This window comes from Cervus canadensis, chromosome 22 (genome assembly GCF_019320065.1).
Source record: "Cervus canadensis isolate Bull #8, Minnesota chromosome 22, ASM1932006v1, whole genome shotgun sequence".
Taxonomy (NCBI): Eukaryota; Metazoa; Chordata; class Mammalia; order Artiodactyla; family Cervidae; genus Cervus; species Cervus canadensis.
The window spans coordinates 48,282,904-48,303,634 of record NC_057407.1 but is presented as its reverse complement, the minus strand read 5'-3'; the positions used below and the strand labels follow the sequence as shown (position 1 = coordinate 48,303,634).

The 20,731-nt window shown below is 47.3% G+C and overlaps 1 protein-coding gene across 1 annotated transcript in view; it reads left to right on the top strand.

Annotated features, from left to right (window-relative positions):
• Positions 1-20,731, top strand: part of ITGA9 (integrin subunit alpha 9) — a 347,591-nt gene that overhangs the window by 30,664 nt on the left and 296,196 nt on the right. Inside the window, exons 4-5 of the mRNA XM_043442046.1 lie at positions 150-273; positions 15,438-15,505. Of these exons, the coding sequence (XP_043297981.1) occupies positions 150-273; positions 15,438-15,505 (192 nt within the window). The remainder of the gene's footprint in view (positions 1-149; positions 274-15,437; positions 15,506-20,731) is intronic.

The following is a 20,731-nucleotide window of genomic DNA, read 5'->3' as shown; positions in this document are numbered from 1 at the left end:
CCCACAGTCTGCTGATGGGGTGGGTGGGAGAGAACGTGGCTTCCCAGCCCCTCTCTGCCGCTCTCCTCCCACAGAACTGCCTGGTACTGCTGGGCCTTGCTTTGTGACTGGCCTGACTGTCCTGCTCTGAACCTCTCTCTGTCCCGCAGGCCTGTGCCCACCGCTGGAAGAACATCTACTATGAAACAGACCACATCCTGCCCCACGGCTTCTGTTACATCATCCCGTCCAACCTCCAGGCCAAAGGCAGGACGCTGATCCCTTGCTATGAAGGTGAGTGCCGGTTGATCCTCCCTTGCCCCCAGCCCACAGAAAACCCCCACCCATTTCCACACCACCATCCAAACACTCCCCGCTGCTTTCCACACTCCAACAGGAGGGCTGCACCGTGTCCCCAGGTGGCCCTTTGGTGTCTGAGGATCAGGTAATGAGGAGGGTGGGAAGGGACAGCATTTCCAGGCCTTGCCCAGCCTTGCCCATCTATGCCACAGAGCCCATGGTACTCCCCAAGCTTTATGAAGTCTCAGACTGAAATTCACCAGCCTCTTGGTTTCCTGACACTGCCAGATGCTGTGCAGCCTTGGGAAACTTGCTTTCCCTCTCTGGGCCTCTTTCCTTCCCCTGAAAATTCAGAGGTTGGCTCAGATGGTCTCCATAGTCCTGTGCAGCTTCCGGATGGTCATAAGACTCCCGAGACAGCTCCTGGCCACACCTGTGGACAGATGTCCTGAGACAGAGGGAAGAGAAGGCCCAGGGTTCAGTCACTCTGTGACATCTCAAGTCTGGTTTTCCTTCTCATCCAGCCCACGCACCCTGGCAGATGCCGGAGAGTTCGGTGCACCCTCAGCGTGGTTTTGAGAGCTCCTCACCAAGGGGTACTTGGAGTCTGGGAAGGAAAATGTTTTCTCAGCCTCCCTGCTTAGAAGCTTCTAATGTCTGGGCTTGGGACCATTGAACATCATGACTTAGCTTAGTTGAATTTGAGCTTTAAGGGTTCAGTGTCGCTTACTGCAGTTTTATAACTTGTGCTCTGAGGGTTTTCTTAGCCTAATTTTAAGTGAGCTGAATGCTTGGCTGTTTATATTTTAATTCCTTCCCTAATTTATTTGTTTGGACAGAAATCTCCACTAGCCCATGGCCACCTCTCCCCTGGGCCTCCAATTTTGTGGCCGTGGAAGAGGGGCCCTGGGAAAGGCCGGGTCCCTGCAGGAGGCACGGACCCTCTGCTCCTTGAGGGGGACCCTTTCTTTGATCCCACGTCAGCATCTGATCAGCTCTGGCAGGAGCATGCCAGGCAGCTGAACTCTGGCCCTGTTTATCTCAGAATTGCCACAGTCATAAGGGAACCCTCACCTGAAAAATGGATGGTGATGTGATCAGTCAAGAGGGGGAGGGATAGATCAGATATAGATAAGGGGCCAGGACTGTGTCCTGACCACCCCAGCTTGTTGCTGACTGGGTAGCTCGTCAGGTTGGGGAAGATTGGTCAGTGAGAGAGTTGGTAGGACTGATGGAGGTGGTGGGGATTGAACTCACTAGTTATGCAATAGAACCAGGACTCTGGTTTTCCCAGAAGGTATATTGTGAAATAGGACCAGGTTGCCACCCCTGGCGACTCCTCTGTACACCCCCACAGGTGTCAGAAAGCAGGAGGACTGCCCTTAGGCGAGGCAGCTGGGGTCGCATGTCCACGTGAATGTTTAGCTGCCGTGGCTCACTCTTTCAAAGCATCTGTTACCTGGCAGCCGGAGTGGGTGAGTCAATAGTAGAATGTGGTTGGCCTGGGCACTTTTATATATTCTCTCATTTCATGCAAACTTGGTATCTTTCTTCACTTGGGTTAGTTGCTTTTGAAAGTTATTCCAGAACCCCAGTGGGGAGCAGGAAAAAGAGAAAGGAGAAGGCAGCACATGTGTGGATGTTCCCCATGAGTTACTAGTCTGGGCCACTGGGATGCAATCTCAGGGCCCGTGTAGGACACAGGCTTCCTAATTCTCCTGCTGGAGGGAGGAGGAGCTGGGTCTGTATCTACTGTATCCACGTTTGTGGGCAGGGAAAGTCCCCAGGCAGAGAGATGCGGGTGCTGGCTGGCAGGTGGAAGTCAGGCCGCGTCACAGAAGTGTTGAGGGGGCCTGGGGGGCTCCTGTGAGTGGGCTTCTGTGTTGCTTTTCTCCTGGTACAGGTGAGAATGTGTTTAATTGCCAAAGGTCACTCAAACAGCAGATGGTGCATAGAGCTGGGTTTTGAGTTTTGCGTCTGTCTGACCTCAGTGAATCATTTTGTCCCCTGGAGGTCGGAGGGACTGGATTTCTATTTGTGTTTTGGTGTTTCTGGTTTAAATGAGCTTTAAATAGGAGCCAGTCATTAACCCTCTCAAAAGAAGAGAAGGTGACTGAACTGTCCCAAGGGTCCAGTCACCAGGGGAGGGGAACGAACTGTCCCAAGGGTCCAGTCACCAGGGGAGGGGAACGTGAATGTTTTGGGTGTCAGTGTTCTCAAGAGCACCTGCCTGTCTCCTTTGCTGGAGGCTCTGGGCTGACCATGGCAGGAGCGTGAAAGCCTGTGAAAGCCTGTGTGAGACAGGTGGCAGGCTGTCACATCTGCTGCGCGTGTCCATCATTCACAGAAGAGTGTGAGCTCCGAGTCCAGGCCTAAAGAGGCCTCATGGGTTTCCACCCGCCCCTCTGGTTACTTCAGACCATCCCCTTCAACGTGTTCTCCATAGCTCACTGGTCCCAGAAGGGAGACATGTGTAACAGACTGAACCCCAAACCTGCAGCCAGAGGCCAGCCAGGTCATCCAATCCCTAGCAGATCTGTAGATGTGCTTGTGAGAAATAAATGCTTGTCATCGTTTGTAAGGAGATTTCTTGGTTTTTATGTGACGATAGTTGACTGTCTCAGGCTCATCCCAGGAACCCACATTCCTTGTGCAACAGTGGCTGAGTGATGGGCTCCAGCCTCCAGAATCACACTCTTTTCTGTGGTTGATCCTTGACTTAACGACGACCAGCTGGAACCAGCAAGGGAAGTAGCAAAGTGGTCATGCCCTCTGCCCTAGCTTTCTTCCCCTTCCTGGGGGCACACACCTCAGGATCCTGAGTCTTTCGTGCCCTGAGCGGGGAGTATTGGGTGGGACTGGGTGAGGACCACTGGGGTATGAGCAGCCCCTTAGAACAGTGGGGGACTGAACAGAACGTCTCTGTAGTTCTTGGTCCTGTAAGAGGTGAGGGGTGGCAGATGCTCAGTTTTCTTGAAGAGGGACCGGCGGGTGGGGGGTTGCAGGCCACACTTAGGGCCCTTGCTTGTGCTCCAGCTCTGGGATCTCCATCTTCCTGTTTTGTGGTCTAAATTTAAGGCAACCATCATTTTCTCTTAATGTGGAAAAACTCAAGTAACGTGAGCTGTCTATTCCAGGTAGGGGATCATGTGGTGGTGAAGTGCAAGGGAAGTATTTTGGAGTTTGACAGAACCTTTCAGATACCACCCAGCCTGGCCTCTTTGTCTTTACTGATGCTCAGAGATGTGGGCTGGCTTGCTTAGGCCCAGTTTTGATTACACGCTGCATAATGAGGAGGCCAAGTCGTGTAGTGGCTAAGAGCACAAGACTCTGGGCCCAGAGCCCCAGTCCTGGCTCTGACACTCGTGAATGCCATGACTGCAGATGAGTGACTGCCTCTTGGGAGCATTAACCTACCTCATGAGGCTCTGGAGAGGATTAAGTTAAAGCTTACAAGTTCTCAGAGCAATGCCTGGCATACGCAGATTAGACAGACAGACAGGTAGGTAGATAGATAGTAAGTACTACAATTGACCCTCTGCACCCAGGGCCATGAGGGGCCAGCTGTACTCTGTCATTTTACTGAAGGGACTTGAGCACCTTCTGTCGTGGTACCTGCGTGGGTTCTGGAACCAGTCCCTCACGGATACTGAGGGAAGATTGTATGTGCCAAGCACATGTATGTTAATATAACATATGTGCTAATGGAGAGACTGACACTGAAGCTGAAGCTCCAGGTGGCTTACTTTGGCCACCTGATGTGAAGAGCCAACTCATTGGAAAAGACCCTGATGCTGGGAAAGATAGAGGGCAGAAGGAGAAGGGGGAAACAGAGGATGAGATGGTTGATGGCATTACTGACTCATGGACATGAGTTTGAGCAAACTCTGGGAGGTCGTGAAGGGCAGGAAAGCCTGGCCCGCTGCAGGGTTGCAAAGCGTCGGACACGACTGAATGACTGAACAACAACTACGACAGTTTGCTAATATACTATCTGCCAAGCAAGAGTTTGTTAATTACTGTAGGATGACTAATTTTTCTACCAGGGATAGAGTCCACTCAGTTTTATTAAGTACTGAATACCTTTTATGCCCTGTGCTAAGTACCGATGGATAAAACCCAAGAAGTTCCCCATCTATAGGGGAAAACAGAGTTGGAACATGGTGTCTCCAAAGTGGCAGAGCTGAGTGAGAAGAGAATTCTGTGTCCGTGTAGATGGCTGGGCACCTCTCCAAGGGCCCAGGCTGCCTCCACGTTCGAGGTTGCATTAAGGCAGGATTATTTCATTTTGCCACTAAAAAGACAGACCTGCCTAGAGTTGGCAGCTTGTTGGGGCCCATGGAAAAGAGGAATGGTGGGTGCTGGGCAGGGGAGGAAGAGTGGAAAGACCCAAGGGTGGGGCTGGGTGTGGCCCCGTCTCCCAGGCCTCTGCCTCTGTGGCCTCACACTCTAGCTGGGCCCTCGATGGGAATGGACACGGTAATGCCTCCATTGCAGTTACCTCTGAGGGTTATTGTGGGAAGCCTCTGCGAAAATGCAGGTGGAGGTGTTCAGAAAGACTGTACACTGTTCTCTAATCATGGCCCGACTGTGGGTCTTGGTGAGGGTCAGCCGTGTTCTCTCCAGAAGGTCAGAAGGTTGATTTAATTTGGGGAGCCTCTAAGTATGTGGGCACCTGTCTATAACATCTCAAACATTTTAATTCTTAAAAAGTGTCTTGGTTTGGCACAGATTCATTTTTCTCCTGGCTCTTCAGGTGCTTCCTGTTTCTCATTGGGTGGGAAATGCTATCAGAATATTCTGTTTGGAACCAGGAAATGTAGAGAGAATTGGAAACAAAAATGAATTTAGGACACAAAATAAGCGGATGGAGCGTACCCCTAAGTCATACCGTTCATCTGGTATGAGAACATCATTACTACCATATGGAGTTCGGTTTTATCAACACATGTGAGAAGATGAGAAGTTTAGTGGGAGGACAGACGGGGACAACTCTTTGTAAATTAAAGGGCACACACTAAAGCATTAGTTAGTGTTAACTGACTCTTGGGATTTTAGTATTCCCCAGAGGGAAGTCAGTGCATTGATAAAATCAAGTGCAGGGATTTCTTTCATCCTTTGCCCTCAAGTCCACGGAGGCAAGAAGCCAGAGCTTGGCAGGAGAGGTCTGTGAACAAGTCATCATTTTATTCTCATTAATATGAAATAATCTGGGAGCAGCTCACCTAAATTAACAAACCATATTCCAAATCAAACACTGGTAAGTGCAGCTGGGTACCACTGTATATTAGATCTGATTTCAGAATCTGACTTTACCACTCACTCATTCCTATGACTGAACCCATAGCTCCGACTGTCTGATTGGGTGACTTTGGGTAGACTCCCCCGCCTCCTCCTGAACCTCAGTGTCCTTCTCTTTAAAATGGAAAGATTAATCCCTATTTAAGAGGTATTTGGGAGGGGGGATCGGGATGGGGAATGCGTGTAACTCTATGGCTGATTCATGTCAATGTATGACGAAACCCACTGAAATGTTGTGAAGTAATTAGCCTCCAACTAATAAAAAAAAATAAATTAAAAAAAAAAAAAAGAGGTATTTGGGATTTCCCTGGCAGTCCAGTGGTTAGAACTCTGTGCTTTCTCTGTGGTTATCTGGTTGGGGAACTAAGACACCACAAGCTGCACGGTGCGGCCAAAAAAATAAAAAAGAGATATTTGAAGTATATAATGTGCCTAGCAAAGTTTTTAGCTCAGAGTGAGCATTCAGTAAAAGGGAATTTTCTAATTAACTTAATAAGTACTATTTTTGTGTCCTTTAGTCTTCACAGAAGATGTCCAGCTATCCTGCTTTAATGAATAATGGAGGGTAGAAAGCTGGGAATTGCTAAAAAGATTTTAAGATTCCTTGAAAAGATTATTTTTTTAAAAATATCTTTGAAAATCCTGTTTGCACAATTTATTTGCTTGGTAAGCGCTCCTCTTTATGTAGAGGATCTAAAGTTTAAATTATGCCATATTTAAATGTTCTCAAGTTTGGAATGGTTGGGGTCTTAATCTGTCTAATTTTACTGTCCCTTAAAATGGTCCCATGGATTCCCAAGATTTCTGTGCCATTTTCTTTGTTATCAGGGGGTGGCCAGGCCTTTAATTCCTAATTTCTTTTGCATCTCTCACAACAGAGATTATTTCTAGAGAAGGAAATAGATCCCCTATTTAGATGTGAAGGTTCTTCTAATGTTGTGGCCTGTGGCTCCACAGGGGATACAAATCAATCAAGGTCCATTTACAAATGAAAAGCAACTGAGGTTTCGTTTTGTTGTGTTTTTGTTTAGAGGAGAACCATAAAAGCCTAAATTAATCCATTTAAAAATTCAAGAACAAGACACATAAATTTTTATTAAATAAAGAGCTCTAAAAAAAAAAAAAAAAGAGCTCTACATTTACATAGGATTTTATGGTTTCCAAAGAGCTTTCATAAACATTATCTCATTTAAATAAATACAGCAAATTAAAAAAAAGCACATGCAGTCCCATATTATGGGCTGTTAATGCAGAGAAGGACCCTGCGAGGGGAAGCTGGAGGGTGACCGGAGGGGACAGCTCGAGCCAGACGAGGAGGCCAGATCTCTTTCAGAGACTCTTGGGCTCAAGGAGCCCCATCAAGCCTTTCCTTTGGTGTGAACAAAATTCTTATTGTGGGCACAAAAATATTCTACACGTCAAACATGTTTCCATACGTTGTGTGGAATTGTTGACCACTTAAACTCTGCCTTCTAACAGTTTCCTTATAGCTATTCAAATGTTATGAGTCTCCTCTTCTAAAATTGCTTATCTATGTGAATGATATCTTAAGCTTTATTCCTTTTAGAGACACTGACAGGTTGAGAGGTACCAAGTATTTTTCAGGCAGGCACTTTCTGGGTTCCAGGTATTGTGCTTGGTACTGACCATTTATGATCTTACCAGATAATCACATCAGTGGGGAGTAACTATCCTTATGTCCATTGTACAGATGAGAAAACTGAGGCTTTTCAGTTTCTTCCCTTAAAGATTACTGCAAAACATTGAGTATAGTTCCTTGTGTTGTATAGTAGGTCCTTGTTGCTTCTTATCTATTTTATGTATAGTGAGTAGTGTGTATGTGTTGATACTAAACTCCTAAGTTATGCTTCCCCCTTCCCCTTTGGTCGCTATAGCTTGTTCTCTGTGTCTCTAAGTCTATTTCTGTATTTCTGTTTTGTGCATGCTTAGTCGCTTCAGTTTAGTTCAGTTGCTCAGTCATGTCCAACTCTGTGACCCCATGGACTGTGGCACACCAGGCTTCCCTGTCCCGGAGTTTACCCAAACTCATGTCCATTGAGTCGGTGATGCCGACCAACTGTCTCATCCTCTGTCATCCCCTTCTCCTCCCACCTTCCCTACATCAGGGTCTTTTCAAATGAGTCAGCTCCTCGCATCAGGTGGCCAAAGTATTGGTATTTTAGCTTCAGCATCAGTCTTTCCAATGAACATTCAGGACTGATTTCCTTTAGGATGGACTGGTTGGATCTCCTTGCAGTCCAGGGGACTCTCAAGAGTCTTCACCAACACCACAGTTCAAAAGCATCAGTTTTTCAGCGCTAAGCTTTCTTCACAGTTCAACTCTCACATCCATACATGACTACTGGAAAAACCATAGCTTTGACTAGATGGACTTTTGTTGGCAAAGTAACGTCTCTGCTTTTGAATACGCTTACTAGGTTGGTCATAACTTTTCTTCTAAGGGGCAAGCATCCTTTAATTTCATGGCTGCAGTCACCATTTGCAGTGATTTTGGAGCCCCCCAAAATAAAGTCTGTCACTGTTTCCATTGTTTCCCCATCTATTTGCCATGAAGTAATGGGACCAGATGCCATGATCTTAGTTTTCTGAATGTTGAGTTTTAAGCCAACTTTTTCACTCTCCTCTTTCACTTTCATCAAGAGACTCTTTAGTTCTTCTTCGCTTTCTGCCGTAAGGGTGGTATCATCTGCATATCTGAGGTTATTGATATTTCTCCCGGCAATCTTGATTCCAGTTTGTGCTTCCTCATGATGTACTCTGCATATAAGTTAAATAAGCAGAGTGATAATATACAGCCTTGACGTACTCCTTTTCCTATTTGAAACCAGTCTGTTGTTCCATGTCCAGTCCTAATTGTTGCTTCTTGACCTGAATACAGATTTCTCAGGAGGCAAGTCTGGTGATCTGTTATTCCCATCACTTTAAGAATTTTCTATAGTTTGTTGTGATCCACACAGTCAAAGGCTTTGGCATAGTCAATAAAGCAGAAGTAGGTGTTTTTCTGAAACTCTCTCGCTTTTTCGATGATCCAGTGAATGTTGGCAATTTGATCTCTGGTTTCTCTGCCTTTTTAAATCCAGCTTGAACATCTGGAAGTTCACGGTTCATGTACTGTTGAAACCTGGCTTGGAGAATTTTGAGCATTCCTTTGCTAGCGTGTGAGATGAGTGTAATTGTGCAGTAGTTTGAGCATTCTTTGGCATTGCCTTTCTTTGGGATTGGAATGGAAACTGACCTTTTCAAGTCCTGTGGCCACTGCTGAGTTTTCCAGATTCGCTGACATATGGAGTGCAGCATTTTCACAGCATCATCTTTCAGGATTTGAAATAGCTCAGCTGGAATTCCATTAACTCCACTAGCTTTGTTCGTAGTGATGCTTCCTAAGGCCCACTTGACTTTGCATTCCAGGATGTCTGGGTCTAGGTGAGTGATCACATCATTGTGGTTATCTGGGTCATGAAGATCTTTTTTGTATAGTTCTGTATATTTTTTATTTCTATATATAGTTCTGTATATAGTTCTTCTGTATATTCTTGCCGCCTCTTCTTAATATCTTCTGCTTCTGTTAGGTCCATACCATTTCTGTCCTTTATTGAGCCCATCTTTACATGAAATGTTCCCTTGATATCTCTAATTTTCTTGAAGAGATCTCTAGTCTTTCCCATTCTGTTGTTTTCCTCTATTTCTTTGCAGTGATCACTGAGGAAGGCTTTCTTATCTCTCCTTGCTGTTCTTTGGAACTCTGCATTTAGATGGGTGTCTTTCCTTTTCTCCTTTGCCTTTGGCTTCTCTTCTTTTCACAGCTATTTGTAAGGCCGCCTCAGACAACCATTTTGCCTTTTTGCATTTCTTTTTCTTGGGGATGGTCTTGATCACTGCTTCCTACAATGTCATGAACCTCTGTCCATAGTTTTTCAGGCACTCTGTCTATCAGATCTAATGCCTTGAATCTATGTGTCACTTTCACTGTATAGTCGTAAGGAATTTGATTTAGGTCATACCTGAATGGTCTAATGGTTTTCCCTACTTTCTTCAATTTAAGTTTGAATTTGGCAATAAGGAGTTCATGATCTGAGCCACAGTCAGCTCCTGGTCTTTTTTTTTGCTGCCTGTATAGAGCTTCTCCATCTTTGGCTGCAAAGAATATAATTAACCTGATTTCGGTATTGACCATCTGGTGATGTCTTAGTCATGCCCAGCTCTCTGTGACCCTATGGACTGTATGTAACCTGCTAGGCTTCTCTGACCATGGCATTTTTCAGGCAAGAATAGTGGAGTGGGTTGCATTTTTGTCCTCCAGGGCATCTTCCCCACCCAGGGATCAAACCTGTGTCTCCTGCATCTCCTTCATTGCAGGTGGAATCTTTACCCATTGAGCCATTGGGAAGCCCCTTTTCTGTTTTATATAAAAGTTCATTTGTATAATCAAATTGTTTAATTATCATTTGGTTAGTATTCACTCAGAAATTGAGCAAAAATTTAGACATGAAGAGTGGAAAGCAGTTTTTTCCGTCTGGTATTTTATTTCATGGCTAAGGTAAGAAACTATGGAAAGATAGCTTTTAAATTGATGTGTTAAAAAGACTTGCTTTCAAAGATGAAACTTTCTCGAATGGATACAAAGAAGAGTTCAGTAGGAAGAATATATGTTACACTGTATAGTAAATCTTGATCTTTCCATGGATTGGTTTTATCCCACCAGTGTTTTGGGAAGAGTGCAGGAAGCGACCCCACCCAGCCTAATTCTTGAATGAATTAAATTCATTAGTGTAAGCTCCATGCATCGAGCTGCGGGTTGTGAACATTTGGAAACCAGTATCTTTTTCCTCTCTGAATTGCGTGTTGTTTAGACAGGGTTTAATGAAACCAGCAGCTCAACCAAGGAAAATACTACCATTTTTAGGCTGGAGGAGCCATACATCTTAATGAATCAAAGTGTATGACGCAGGCCACGTAATTCAGACCCACCCACATCAGAAAGAGCTTTCCAGCCTGTTCCCAGCTCCTCCGAGGGATGTTTAGGCCACCATGCCTTGCTTCCCTGATTGAGTTCCCCCACGTTTAACAGAGTCGGGTTTGTTACAGCATCTGTGAGCGGCTGTCCCGCCAAGCCCGGTTCTCTCTTGCTGCTCCGAGGTGGATACACGTTTTGTTCTACAGCGGAGAGGAAGGCAGCTGGCACGCTGTGGTCCTCCCTGCCCGGCCACGTCCTCAGGGCAATTGGAGGCTGAGTGGGTGGAGACTGAGTGGCCCACTGCCTCTGTGTGTGCAGGGGCAGTTCTTCCTGGGAACTCAGGAGACTGGAGGTCCTGTCCCAGCCCTCCACCCTGTGCTCCTTGGGCCTGTCCACGGAGCAAGGGTGTGTGACCTGGCTGTGTTGTGGTGGGGCCGCCCCTTGTCTCCACACCCACCTCTTCTCATAGAGGCTCTCCTGCTTTTCAGGTGTAGACAAGCAAAAGCAAGCTTTCTAGCATATAGGTATGATAGATTGCCCTACATATATATATATATATATGTATATATATATATATATATATTTTTTTTTTTTTTAAAGAAAGGCCTATGTTTTAGAACTGGTTTAGAGAGAAACTTCAACCTGCTCTTTATATTTACATATAAACGTATATATGATATATATATATAATATTTTAGTGTATTATATAATATATAAGCAAAATATACAAAATATTAAAATACGTATTTATGTATCATATGTATGTTTTTATATATTGTGTATTTGTATTTATTTATATATATTACGAGTTCAGTTCAGTTGCTCAGTCATGTCTGACTCCTGTCGACCCCATGGACTGCAGCACGCCAGGCCTCCCTGTCCATCGCCAACTCCTGGAATTTACTCAAACTCATGTCCATTGAGTCAGTGATGCCATCCAACCATCTCATCCTCTCTTGTCCCCTTCTCCTCCTGCCTTCAGTCTTTCCCAGCATCAGGGTCTTTTCCAGGAGGGAGGGGTTCTGAGTCAGCTCTTCATATCAGGTGGCCAAAGTATTGGAGCTTCAGCTTTAGCGTCAGCATCAGTCCTTCCAGTGAGTTTTCAGGGCTGATTTTCCTTTAGGATGGACTGGTTTGATCTCCTTGCAGTCCAAGGGACTCTCAAGAGTCTTCTCCAACACCACAAAAGCATCAATTCTTTTGTGCTCAGCTTTCTTTATGGTCCAGCTCTCACATCCATACATGACTACTGGAAAAACCATAGCTTTGACTAGACGGACCTTTGTCAGTAAAGTAATGTCTCTGCTTTTTGATATGCCCTCTAGGTTTGTCATAGCTTTTCTTCCAAGGAGCAAGCATCTTTTAATCATGGCTGCAGTCATCATCTGCAGTGATTTTGGAGCCCAAGAAAATAAAGTCTGTCACTGTTTCCATTGATTTCCCATCTATTTGCCATGAAGTGATGGGACTGGATGCCATATCTTATTTTATATATGTATATATATATTTTTTTCTTTTTTTCTTGCAGAAGGAATCAGTGGTATCCTTAACTCACGGAAATAACACTCAAAAGAGTGAAAACAGCTGGGACATGCTGTGGTCCAGGACTCAGTGCCTCCTGGGCAGGCCCCCATAGCCCAAGCCCAGCCCGTAAGGCCCACCGCTGCACCCTGAGGTGCTGGTCTATCTGTTGTGTGGCCTGGCTCACTTTACAGATGCTTTCTTAGATCACTTCTCACTGAATCAGGATTTTGAATATCTGGTAGGCCAGCACAATGTGGGTGTTTGATTTTTACTGAAAAGGGGCAGGCCAGGCACAGAACTTGACTTGGGGTCTGGGTGGCCCTGCTTGCAGAGTGGTACCTAGTCTTAAGATGTAGTTGTTCAGGAATAGCTTTGAAGTGTTGTGTAAAGGCTGCCCACGTCACTTCTTCACAGGAGTTTGACTTTTAGAAGAAGAGCACTTTGTCGCAGGAGTGCTGGGCATGGCTATCCCACCCATGTTCTCAGATCTTTAACGACTGTTCATGGGGGATCATGCCAACGGGGTAGGCAGGGATTGAAGAACTGTTTCTGAGTATTCTTTCCAGTTCCTCCTGCGGCCCAAGAGGGAGGTGGAATTGCCCAAGGTAGAATCAACCAACCTGGGTTTGGAAAGTCCAGAAAAATCCATGCTGTGCATCCTTGGCCATGCGTGCTCCACCGTCATCCTCAGGGCTCTGGGTCAGTGATGGCACCGATTGGAGAAGCAGGGTTCCTGGCACCCAGGACACAGCTCCTCTTCAAGCAAGGCTGGGGTGGAGGTCATAAAGTCTGACGGACCGGAGGTCAGAGGGCAGGACTGGGAGGGCGCAAAGAGGTCCAAGGTGAGCAGATTGGAGAGTCTAGGTGCTCAGCGTCTGGAGGAATGTGCTGGGTCCTTTTGCTTCTCCGCTCAGGGCCTTGTGTCGGCACAGACAACTGCGTCCACCCCTTTCCTCGGCAAAGCCTCACCTGCACACACCATACCTTGTACAGGGCTGGTATCGGGGTCACTGAGATCAGTGAACTTGTCTTGGTGTAGAATAAACTATGTGATGAATACATTTTGAGATGGAGAGAGGGGATCACTTTACCTACAAGGTCACCTGGGCAGAGAAGCTTGAGGGAGGGGTTCTGGAAAGCTGTGGAATGTGAAATGTCAGATACACATCCCAGTGGAGCCTTGCTAGACTGGAGTTGCCACAGTTGCCCGCTCAAGTGTGTGGTGCAGTAGGGTGGGGGCCAGGAGTGTGGAAGCATGGGAATGGATCTTGTTCCAGGTTGAAGGGGTTAACCAGAGTACAGACATTTCTGGACAGTCAGAACCTGGTCTGTCGTCTCATCAGGAGTCTTGGGTACCAGGCAGGAGCCCCATGTGGTTGATTCCTTGCCCTCGAGCATCCTAAGGAGGCAGGTATAAACCCTGGGGTTTTAGGACCATTGGAGCCTGTGTGATGGTGCCTGCTTCCTGTGTCTTTGGTCCACAGACTTTGGAAGAAGCTGTCCCAGCTCAGGGAGCCTGGCTGGCCTCTGAATAATGGATGCTAAGATACTGGCTGAGGCAAGGGTGCTGCGTCAAAGGGCTTCCCCTGCTGGCCTTTGGTCTGGGGTGGGGTTGGGACCCTCCCTAGAGTTGGTGGGTGGATATGCTTTTTGCCAGACCTTCCACATTTAATGTGACTGTTTGTTCTAGTTAGGGCATTCTGATCCTTTTTGCCATTGTGCTATTTGATATAGGATTTATTATTAATTTCTGTGATTTCTTGCCATCATACAGTTTGATGCAGGATCTGTTTATGACTTTGCTGTAAGCCTTGCTCCCGGTTCTGGGTGCAAGATGTTGCTGAGAAGTGCGTTCCATCGTCACTGGGTTGCTTTCTGTCAGGGCTGTGAGTTCTCTTTGTAATAACAAGGCAAGGCAGAAGGAACTGATTTAGCCTGCGCCTGGAAGAGGAGTAACTCCATTGACATTCCGTTGTAATTTAGCAGTTGGTTAATGGCCACTTACTGGAAAATGTTACCAGGCTCTGTGGTGAGTGTTGTTAGAAACTGAATTACTCTGTATATTTCCCCTGAGCCCTTCCCCCGCTTCTCTTCCAGGACATGCTCTGGACCGCAGGAAGTGGCACTGTGTTGCAATCACAGCCTCATTGTCCCTTTGTGTTATTTACTTTGTGTTTCAGAATGAACGATATTGCTTTTAATGGAAGGAGAGACTTGTCTGGAGCCGGGCAGGCGGGGAGTGACATGGGAGGGTCACTGGGTTGCTTTACTGGGTGGCTTAGACCTGAAGGTGCCCAGAGGCTGCCTTGAGCCTGTATCCAGCCAAGTTAGTTTCACAGGTAATTAATCACTTAAGCTGGACATCATGCCATTTCCATGCCTTTACCCCTGTCCTTATTTCAAATGGCTATTCAGCTTCTGGGTTTTGTGTAACCACTCACTTTGCAAAACCTTTGATCAGTCACAGAGGTGAAAGAATGTGAATTTCCCAGTCTGCTGAACTTGGGTAGAATCTGGCTTTGCTATTTACTAGCTGTGTGACCTTGGAGGAGTCACTTAACCTCTCTGAGCCTCTGGGGGTTTCGCTTGTTTACAAATGGCCACACGAGTTCCCAGGGATGAGGGATTGATGAAATGATATGTGAGCATAGCTGATACAGGGCCCAGAACCTGCTAAACTTAAAATGCCAAGGGAAATATGAAACAGTAGCAACACAGTTCCCGTTTGTTCGGTTGGAGTAACGGGAGTTGAGGAAACTGCGGAGGAAGAGTGCTTTCTTCTGGCCTGGAGAGATCTCCCCTTTTCCTTCCACACGAGGAATTCAGAGTGATGGTGTCACCGTGTGCTGGGGCCAATCCAGCAGAATGCCCTCTTCCTGCAGCTCTTGGGCTCTGAGGGAGGTGGAAGGCATGTTGCCTCCAGCTGGAAGTAGTGTCTTTTAGGGAGGCTTCGTTGTCTCCCAGAGGACCCCACACTGCGATGGCCACACCATTCCGTTTCTGGGTCGTGTTTTCAGCTCTTCCTTCCTCCTGGGGCTCCCCATCCTTCCTGGACTGAATGGAGTAATTGTCACCAGCCTCCCACTTAATTATGGTGGCTGCTGCTCCTCCTTCCCCACATGCAAAGGAAGTCCATTGGGGCACTTGGCAGCCTTGCTACCTGATGGCCCCGGAGCCTGGATTTTTGAGGTCTGGTGGATTCCTGAGACTTTCCTTCTGCGCCCCAGTCTGGGCGGCGTCCCTAGGCCCTGCCCACGGCCGCACGCGGGGACGTGGCCAGCGCGCGGGCTGCTCCACACACGCCTGGCACATACTGACAAGGCTGTGGTCTGCTTCTCTGCCCCCCCACCCCCTCTAGAGTACAAGAAGAAGTACGGAGAAGAACACGGCTCCTGCCAGGCTGGGATAGCGGGCTTCTTCACTGAGGTGGGTATCGCTGTTTGGGCCGCTCTTCTCTCGTGGGTGTTCATTTCCTGGCTGATGGGAGTTTGGGGGGCCCTTTGAGGTGGGTCTTCTGATCCCCCCGCGCCCCCCAGCCCCATCCTTGATCTCTGTGTGAATTCTGGTCCTTACATCCAGGGAAGCATGTTGACACTGGTGGGGGCACCTGCTGGCCGGAGACCACTGGGCAGAGGGGGTGAGCTTGCCCATTTGGATCCCCATTTGGACGGTTTCTCCAGGAGTCAGTTTGACCCTGAGGCCTATGGTAGGAATTGATTCAAGGGGATGGGAGAGAGACAACACCCAGTTAGTTTGTGTCTTCTTGCCAGCAGGTGTGAAGCTACATTAAGCATCCAGACATCACCTCCTAGCAATCCTTCTCCTTAGTGGAGAGACTTGGTTTTTCTGCAGAGCTCCAACCATCCCCTTTCCCAGTTTCTGAAGAACCATGAATTCGAATTCTTATGATCTGTGCTGTCGGATCTTGACCTTTGGTTGGTGGCCCATTTACTGGGACTATTTTCTCATGTGATTCTCACCCATTGTCGGTTTACTCTTCACATCAGCTCCTCATTTCTCATTTTTATGGTGGTCTGCCATGGAAAAAGTTCCATGCCAGGCTCTGTAAGTGCCCCCATCATCCAGCTAGCTGCTCAGGCCAAAAAAAAAAAAAAAAAAATGTACTTTTTACTTTACTTCTAATCATACACAGTCTTGTTGTTTTAACCTCCAAAGTACATCCCAGATATGACAGCTTTAATCACCACTGCCATCACCCTTCAGAAGAGCCATGGTCATTGCCTGGAGATACGCTGGCCCTGAATTTGTCTCCTTGTGTCCATGCTTTTTTTTTTTTTTTTGGTAGTAAAATACACACCACATCTTCCCAGGTGGCGCTAGTGGTAAAGAACCTGCCTGCCAACACAGGAGATGTAAGAGATGCGGGTTTGATTCCTGGGTCGGGAAGATCCCCTAGAGGAGGGCAAGGCAACCCACTCCAGTATTCTTGCCTGGAGAATCCCAGGGACAGAGGAGCCTGGTGGACTACAGTCCATGGGGTTGCAAAGAGTCAGACCCAGCTGAAGAGACTTAGCACACACATGGTATCTTTACAGACAGTGAACATTCATCTTTGTTCAGATCTAACAATCTTTTTCTTTCTGGATTCTAGACATCTCTGTTAAGAAGGTCATCCCCATCTTAAGAGTGTGAAATGGTCACCTGTATTTTGTTACGCCACTTTTATAGATTAAAAAATGTATCTTTAATCCATCTTGGATTTATGTTTGCAAATATTGTATGAGGGAAATGAACATTGTTTTCCTAAGTAAGTGGTTGGTTGTTCTGATACTGGTTTGTGAAACAGTTTCTTTATCCTCGTTGGTTTGAAATACCATCCTGCTGTAGGCCAAGGTCACCCATCTTCCATCTCAATGAGCATTTAGATGGTGCAATTTCTATGGCTGTTATTCCTCCAGTGAGATCTAGTGAGAATGACTCGACCCAGTCAGCAACAGGGAACCGCTGTAAGTTTGCAAGCAGGTGACAGACACAGTAGTGGCCGTGCTGTAAGAAAGGCTATTTGGGCTGGTCTTGTGCCCAGGAGTCTGGAAGTGGGAGAGCCTGGAGGGAGGCCAGGTTGAAGGCTGTGATGTGGTCCTGCCTCAAAATGACAGGGCAGCTTGGGGAGGGGCATGCTTCAGGAATCAAAAGGATGAGGTAAGTCAGAGAATGTGAAGGCAGTATCAGTGGGCTGGGCAAGCAGAGGACTGTGGGGTGGAGGAAGGAGGTTTTATGCCAGGGTTCTGGGGAATGGTGGTACCAGTGGAAAGGGGGCTGCCCGAGAAAGAATCCACTGGAAGAGGCAAACCATGGGGTCTGCCTCAGACATGTGCCATGTGAAGTAATGGGATGGGATGGTCACATGAATGTTTTTAGAACATAGCCTCAATTTGGCCAATGCTAGATGGGTTTGATAAAGGACAGAAATGGTATGGACCTAACAGAAGAAGAAGATATTAAAAAGAGGTGGCAAGAATACACAGAAGAACTATACAAAAAAGATCTTCATGACCCAGATAATCACAATGGTGTGATCACTCACCTAGAGCCAGACATCCTGAAATGTGAAGTCAAGTGGGCCTTAGAAAGCATCACTATGAACAAAGCTAGTGGAGGTGATGGAATTCCAGTTGAGCTATTTCAAATCCTGAAAGATGATGCTGTGAAAATGCTGCATTCAATATGCCAGCAAATTTGGAAAATTCAGCAGTGGTCACAGGACTTGAAAAGGTCAGTTTCCATTCCAATCCCAAAGAAAGGCAATGCCAAAGAATGCTCAAACTACCGCACAATTGCACTCATCTCACACGCTAGTAAAGTAATATTCAAAATTCTCCAAGCCAGGCTTCAGCAATACGTGAACCGTGAACTTCCAGATGTTCAAGCTGGTTTTAGAAAAGGCAGAGGAACCAGAGATCAAATTGCCAACATTCACTGGATCATTGAAAAAGCGAGAGAGTTCCAGAGAAACATCTATTTCTGCTTTATTGACTATGCCAATGCCTTTGACTGTGTGGATCACAACAAACTGTGGAAAATTCTGAAAGAGATGGGAATACTAGACCACCTGACCTGCCTCTTGAGAAACCTATATGCAGGTCAGGTAGCAATAGTTAGAACAGGGCATGGAACAACAGACTGGTTCCAAATAGGAAAAGGAGTATGTCAAGGCTGTATACTGTCACCCTGCTTATTTAACTTATCTGCAGAGTACATCATGAGAAACGCTGGGCTGGAAGAAGCACAAGCTGGAATCAAGATTGCTGGGAGAAATATCAATAACCTCAGATATGCAGATGACACCACCCTTATGGCAGAAAGTGAAGAGGAACTAAGAAGCCTCTTGATGAAAGTGAAAGAAGAGAGTGAAAAAGTTGGCTTAAAGCTCAACATTCAGAAGACTAAGATCATGGCATCTGATCCCATCACTTCATGGGAAATAGATGGGGAAACAGTGGAAACAGTGGCTGACTTTATTTTTTGGGGCTCCAGAATCACTGCAGATGGTGATTGCAGCCATGAAATTAAAAGACGCTTACTCCTTGGAAGGAAAGTTATGACCAACCTAGACATCATATTAAAAAGCAGAGACATTACTTTGTCAACAAAAGTCCGTCTGGTCAAGGCTATGGTTTTTTCAGTGGTCATGTATGGATATGAGAGTTGGACTGTGAAGAAAGCTGAGCGCCGGAAAATTGATGCTTTTGAACTGTGGTGTTGGAGAAGACTCTTGAGAGTCCCTTGGACTGCAAGAAGATCCAACCAGTCCATCGTAAAGGAGATCAGTCCTGGGTGTTCATTGGAAGGACTGATGCTGAAGCTGAAACTCCAGTACTTTGGCCACCTCATGCGAATAGTTGACTCATTGGAAAAGACCCTGATGCTGTGAGGGATTGGGGGCAGGAGGAGAAGGGGACGACAGAGGATGAGATGGTTGGATGGCATCACCGACTTGATGGACATGGGTTTGAGTAAACTCTGGGAGTTGGTGATGGACAGGGAGGCCTGGCGTGCTGCGATTCATGGGGTCGCAAAGAGTCGGACACGACTGAGCGACTGAACTGAACTGAACTAGTATGTTTCTGAGGGGACTAGATGTGCTTCCCTGGTGCCTCATATGGTAAAGAATGGTAAAGAATCTTCCTGCAGTGCAGGTGACCTGGGTTTGACCCCTGGATTGGGATGACCCCCTGGAGGAGGGCTTGGCAACCCTCTCCAGTATTCTTGCCTGGCGAATTCCACAGACAGAGGAACCTGGCAGGCTACAGTCCATGGAGTGACAAAGAGTCAGACACAATTGAACGACTAGGCACAGCTCACAGGTGTGCCTAGTGTGGGGCTGCGGTTGTGGGCTCTGGGTGTGTGTGTGTTTGTCTGTAGAATACCTCTTTAGACAGTGGGAGGAGAAAGTCAGGTCACTGCAGAAATGAAAATTCATCAGAGATGGTCTCGGGGAGCTAGGGGAGAGGAGGAGTCCTGGAGAGGGGGTATCTCCAGCTGGAGAGTTAAGAAGGACGAGGACACTGGGGCTGGGGGGCGAAGAGGAGGAAGTTTAGGGATGCAGAGGGTGAGAGGGGGCCGTGCCAGCTCCGGGTTCCCAGTGGAACCAGAGGACCTGTTGGGATCCCAGGCCCTGGGCCCCAAAGCCCAAGGGAAGCGTGGTGCGGGCAGCAGTGGGGCTGGTGTGTGGAGCGCTGCGGGGAGCAGAGCGTCAGCGGTCTGGAGGGCTCAGTCCTGACCTGGCCACGCCATCTCCAGCCACAGGGGCCCTTGGCCTTTGGTTCAGTTCCCAGGCTTTTGCACTGCCTAAACGGAGGTCTTTGAACTCATGGTCTCTCTTGTTTCTGGAACTTCAGCTATTGGAGGCCAAGCAGGAAATGCGGTTGAAGGGGTCAGGCAGCCCTGCACCCCTCCCCTGCCCTCCCGCTGACCTTGTCACTTGGGTTTGCCTTCGCTAGGAGCTGGGCCTTCCCTGCACAGAGTGGGCAGCTGCCTCCCAAGCTGGATGTGCTTCCGTGGCCTTCCGGTCATGGCCCTGTTGTCCCAAACTTCTCTGGCTGAAGGCGACTGCTTGACTTGAAGATCAGTGACCCTGGTTATCAAAGCTGTTTGAGTTGTTGACACCACATGAATTTTAGCCCAGCGTTGAGGATAAGAAGAGAACTTTCTGGGAACATGTTTATTTTTGCAGCCTAGGATAACAGAGACAGATACTTCTAAGCAGCGGGAGAAGACTTAGCCCCATCCCCGCCAGCGTTGGGACACCACCATGGGAACCTGGGCACATGTGGGTGGAAACTAGTTCGGCACAGACTTTTGTCACAGATCCTGAGGACTCTTTTACCCCCCTGCCTGTGCCAATCTGCAGGGCACCGAGAAATGCCTGCAGCTTATATCTTGGGCTGGGAGGTTCTGCCCTTTGGGGAAAGGCCCACGCTGATTATTGATGGGATTTCGGCAGGGGTGACCTTGGACTTTTGGAGGCGCTCATACTTCTGTGTGTTACATTTGTGTTGGCTATTTCCTGGGTGGTGAGGAGCCAAGCATTGATCACATTTTCCTGGCACGTGTGGACAGTGGCAAAAGGGCCCAGGCTGCACCCACAGTGGATGGAAAAAGCCAAATAGGAAGGAGTCCCACGGAGACACT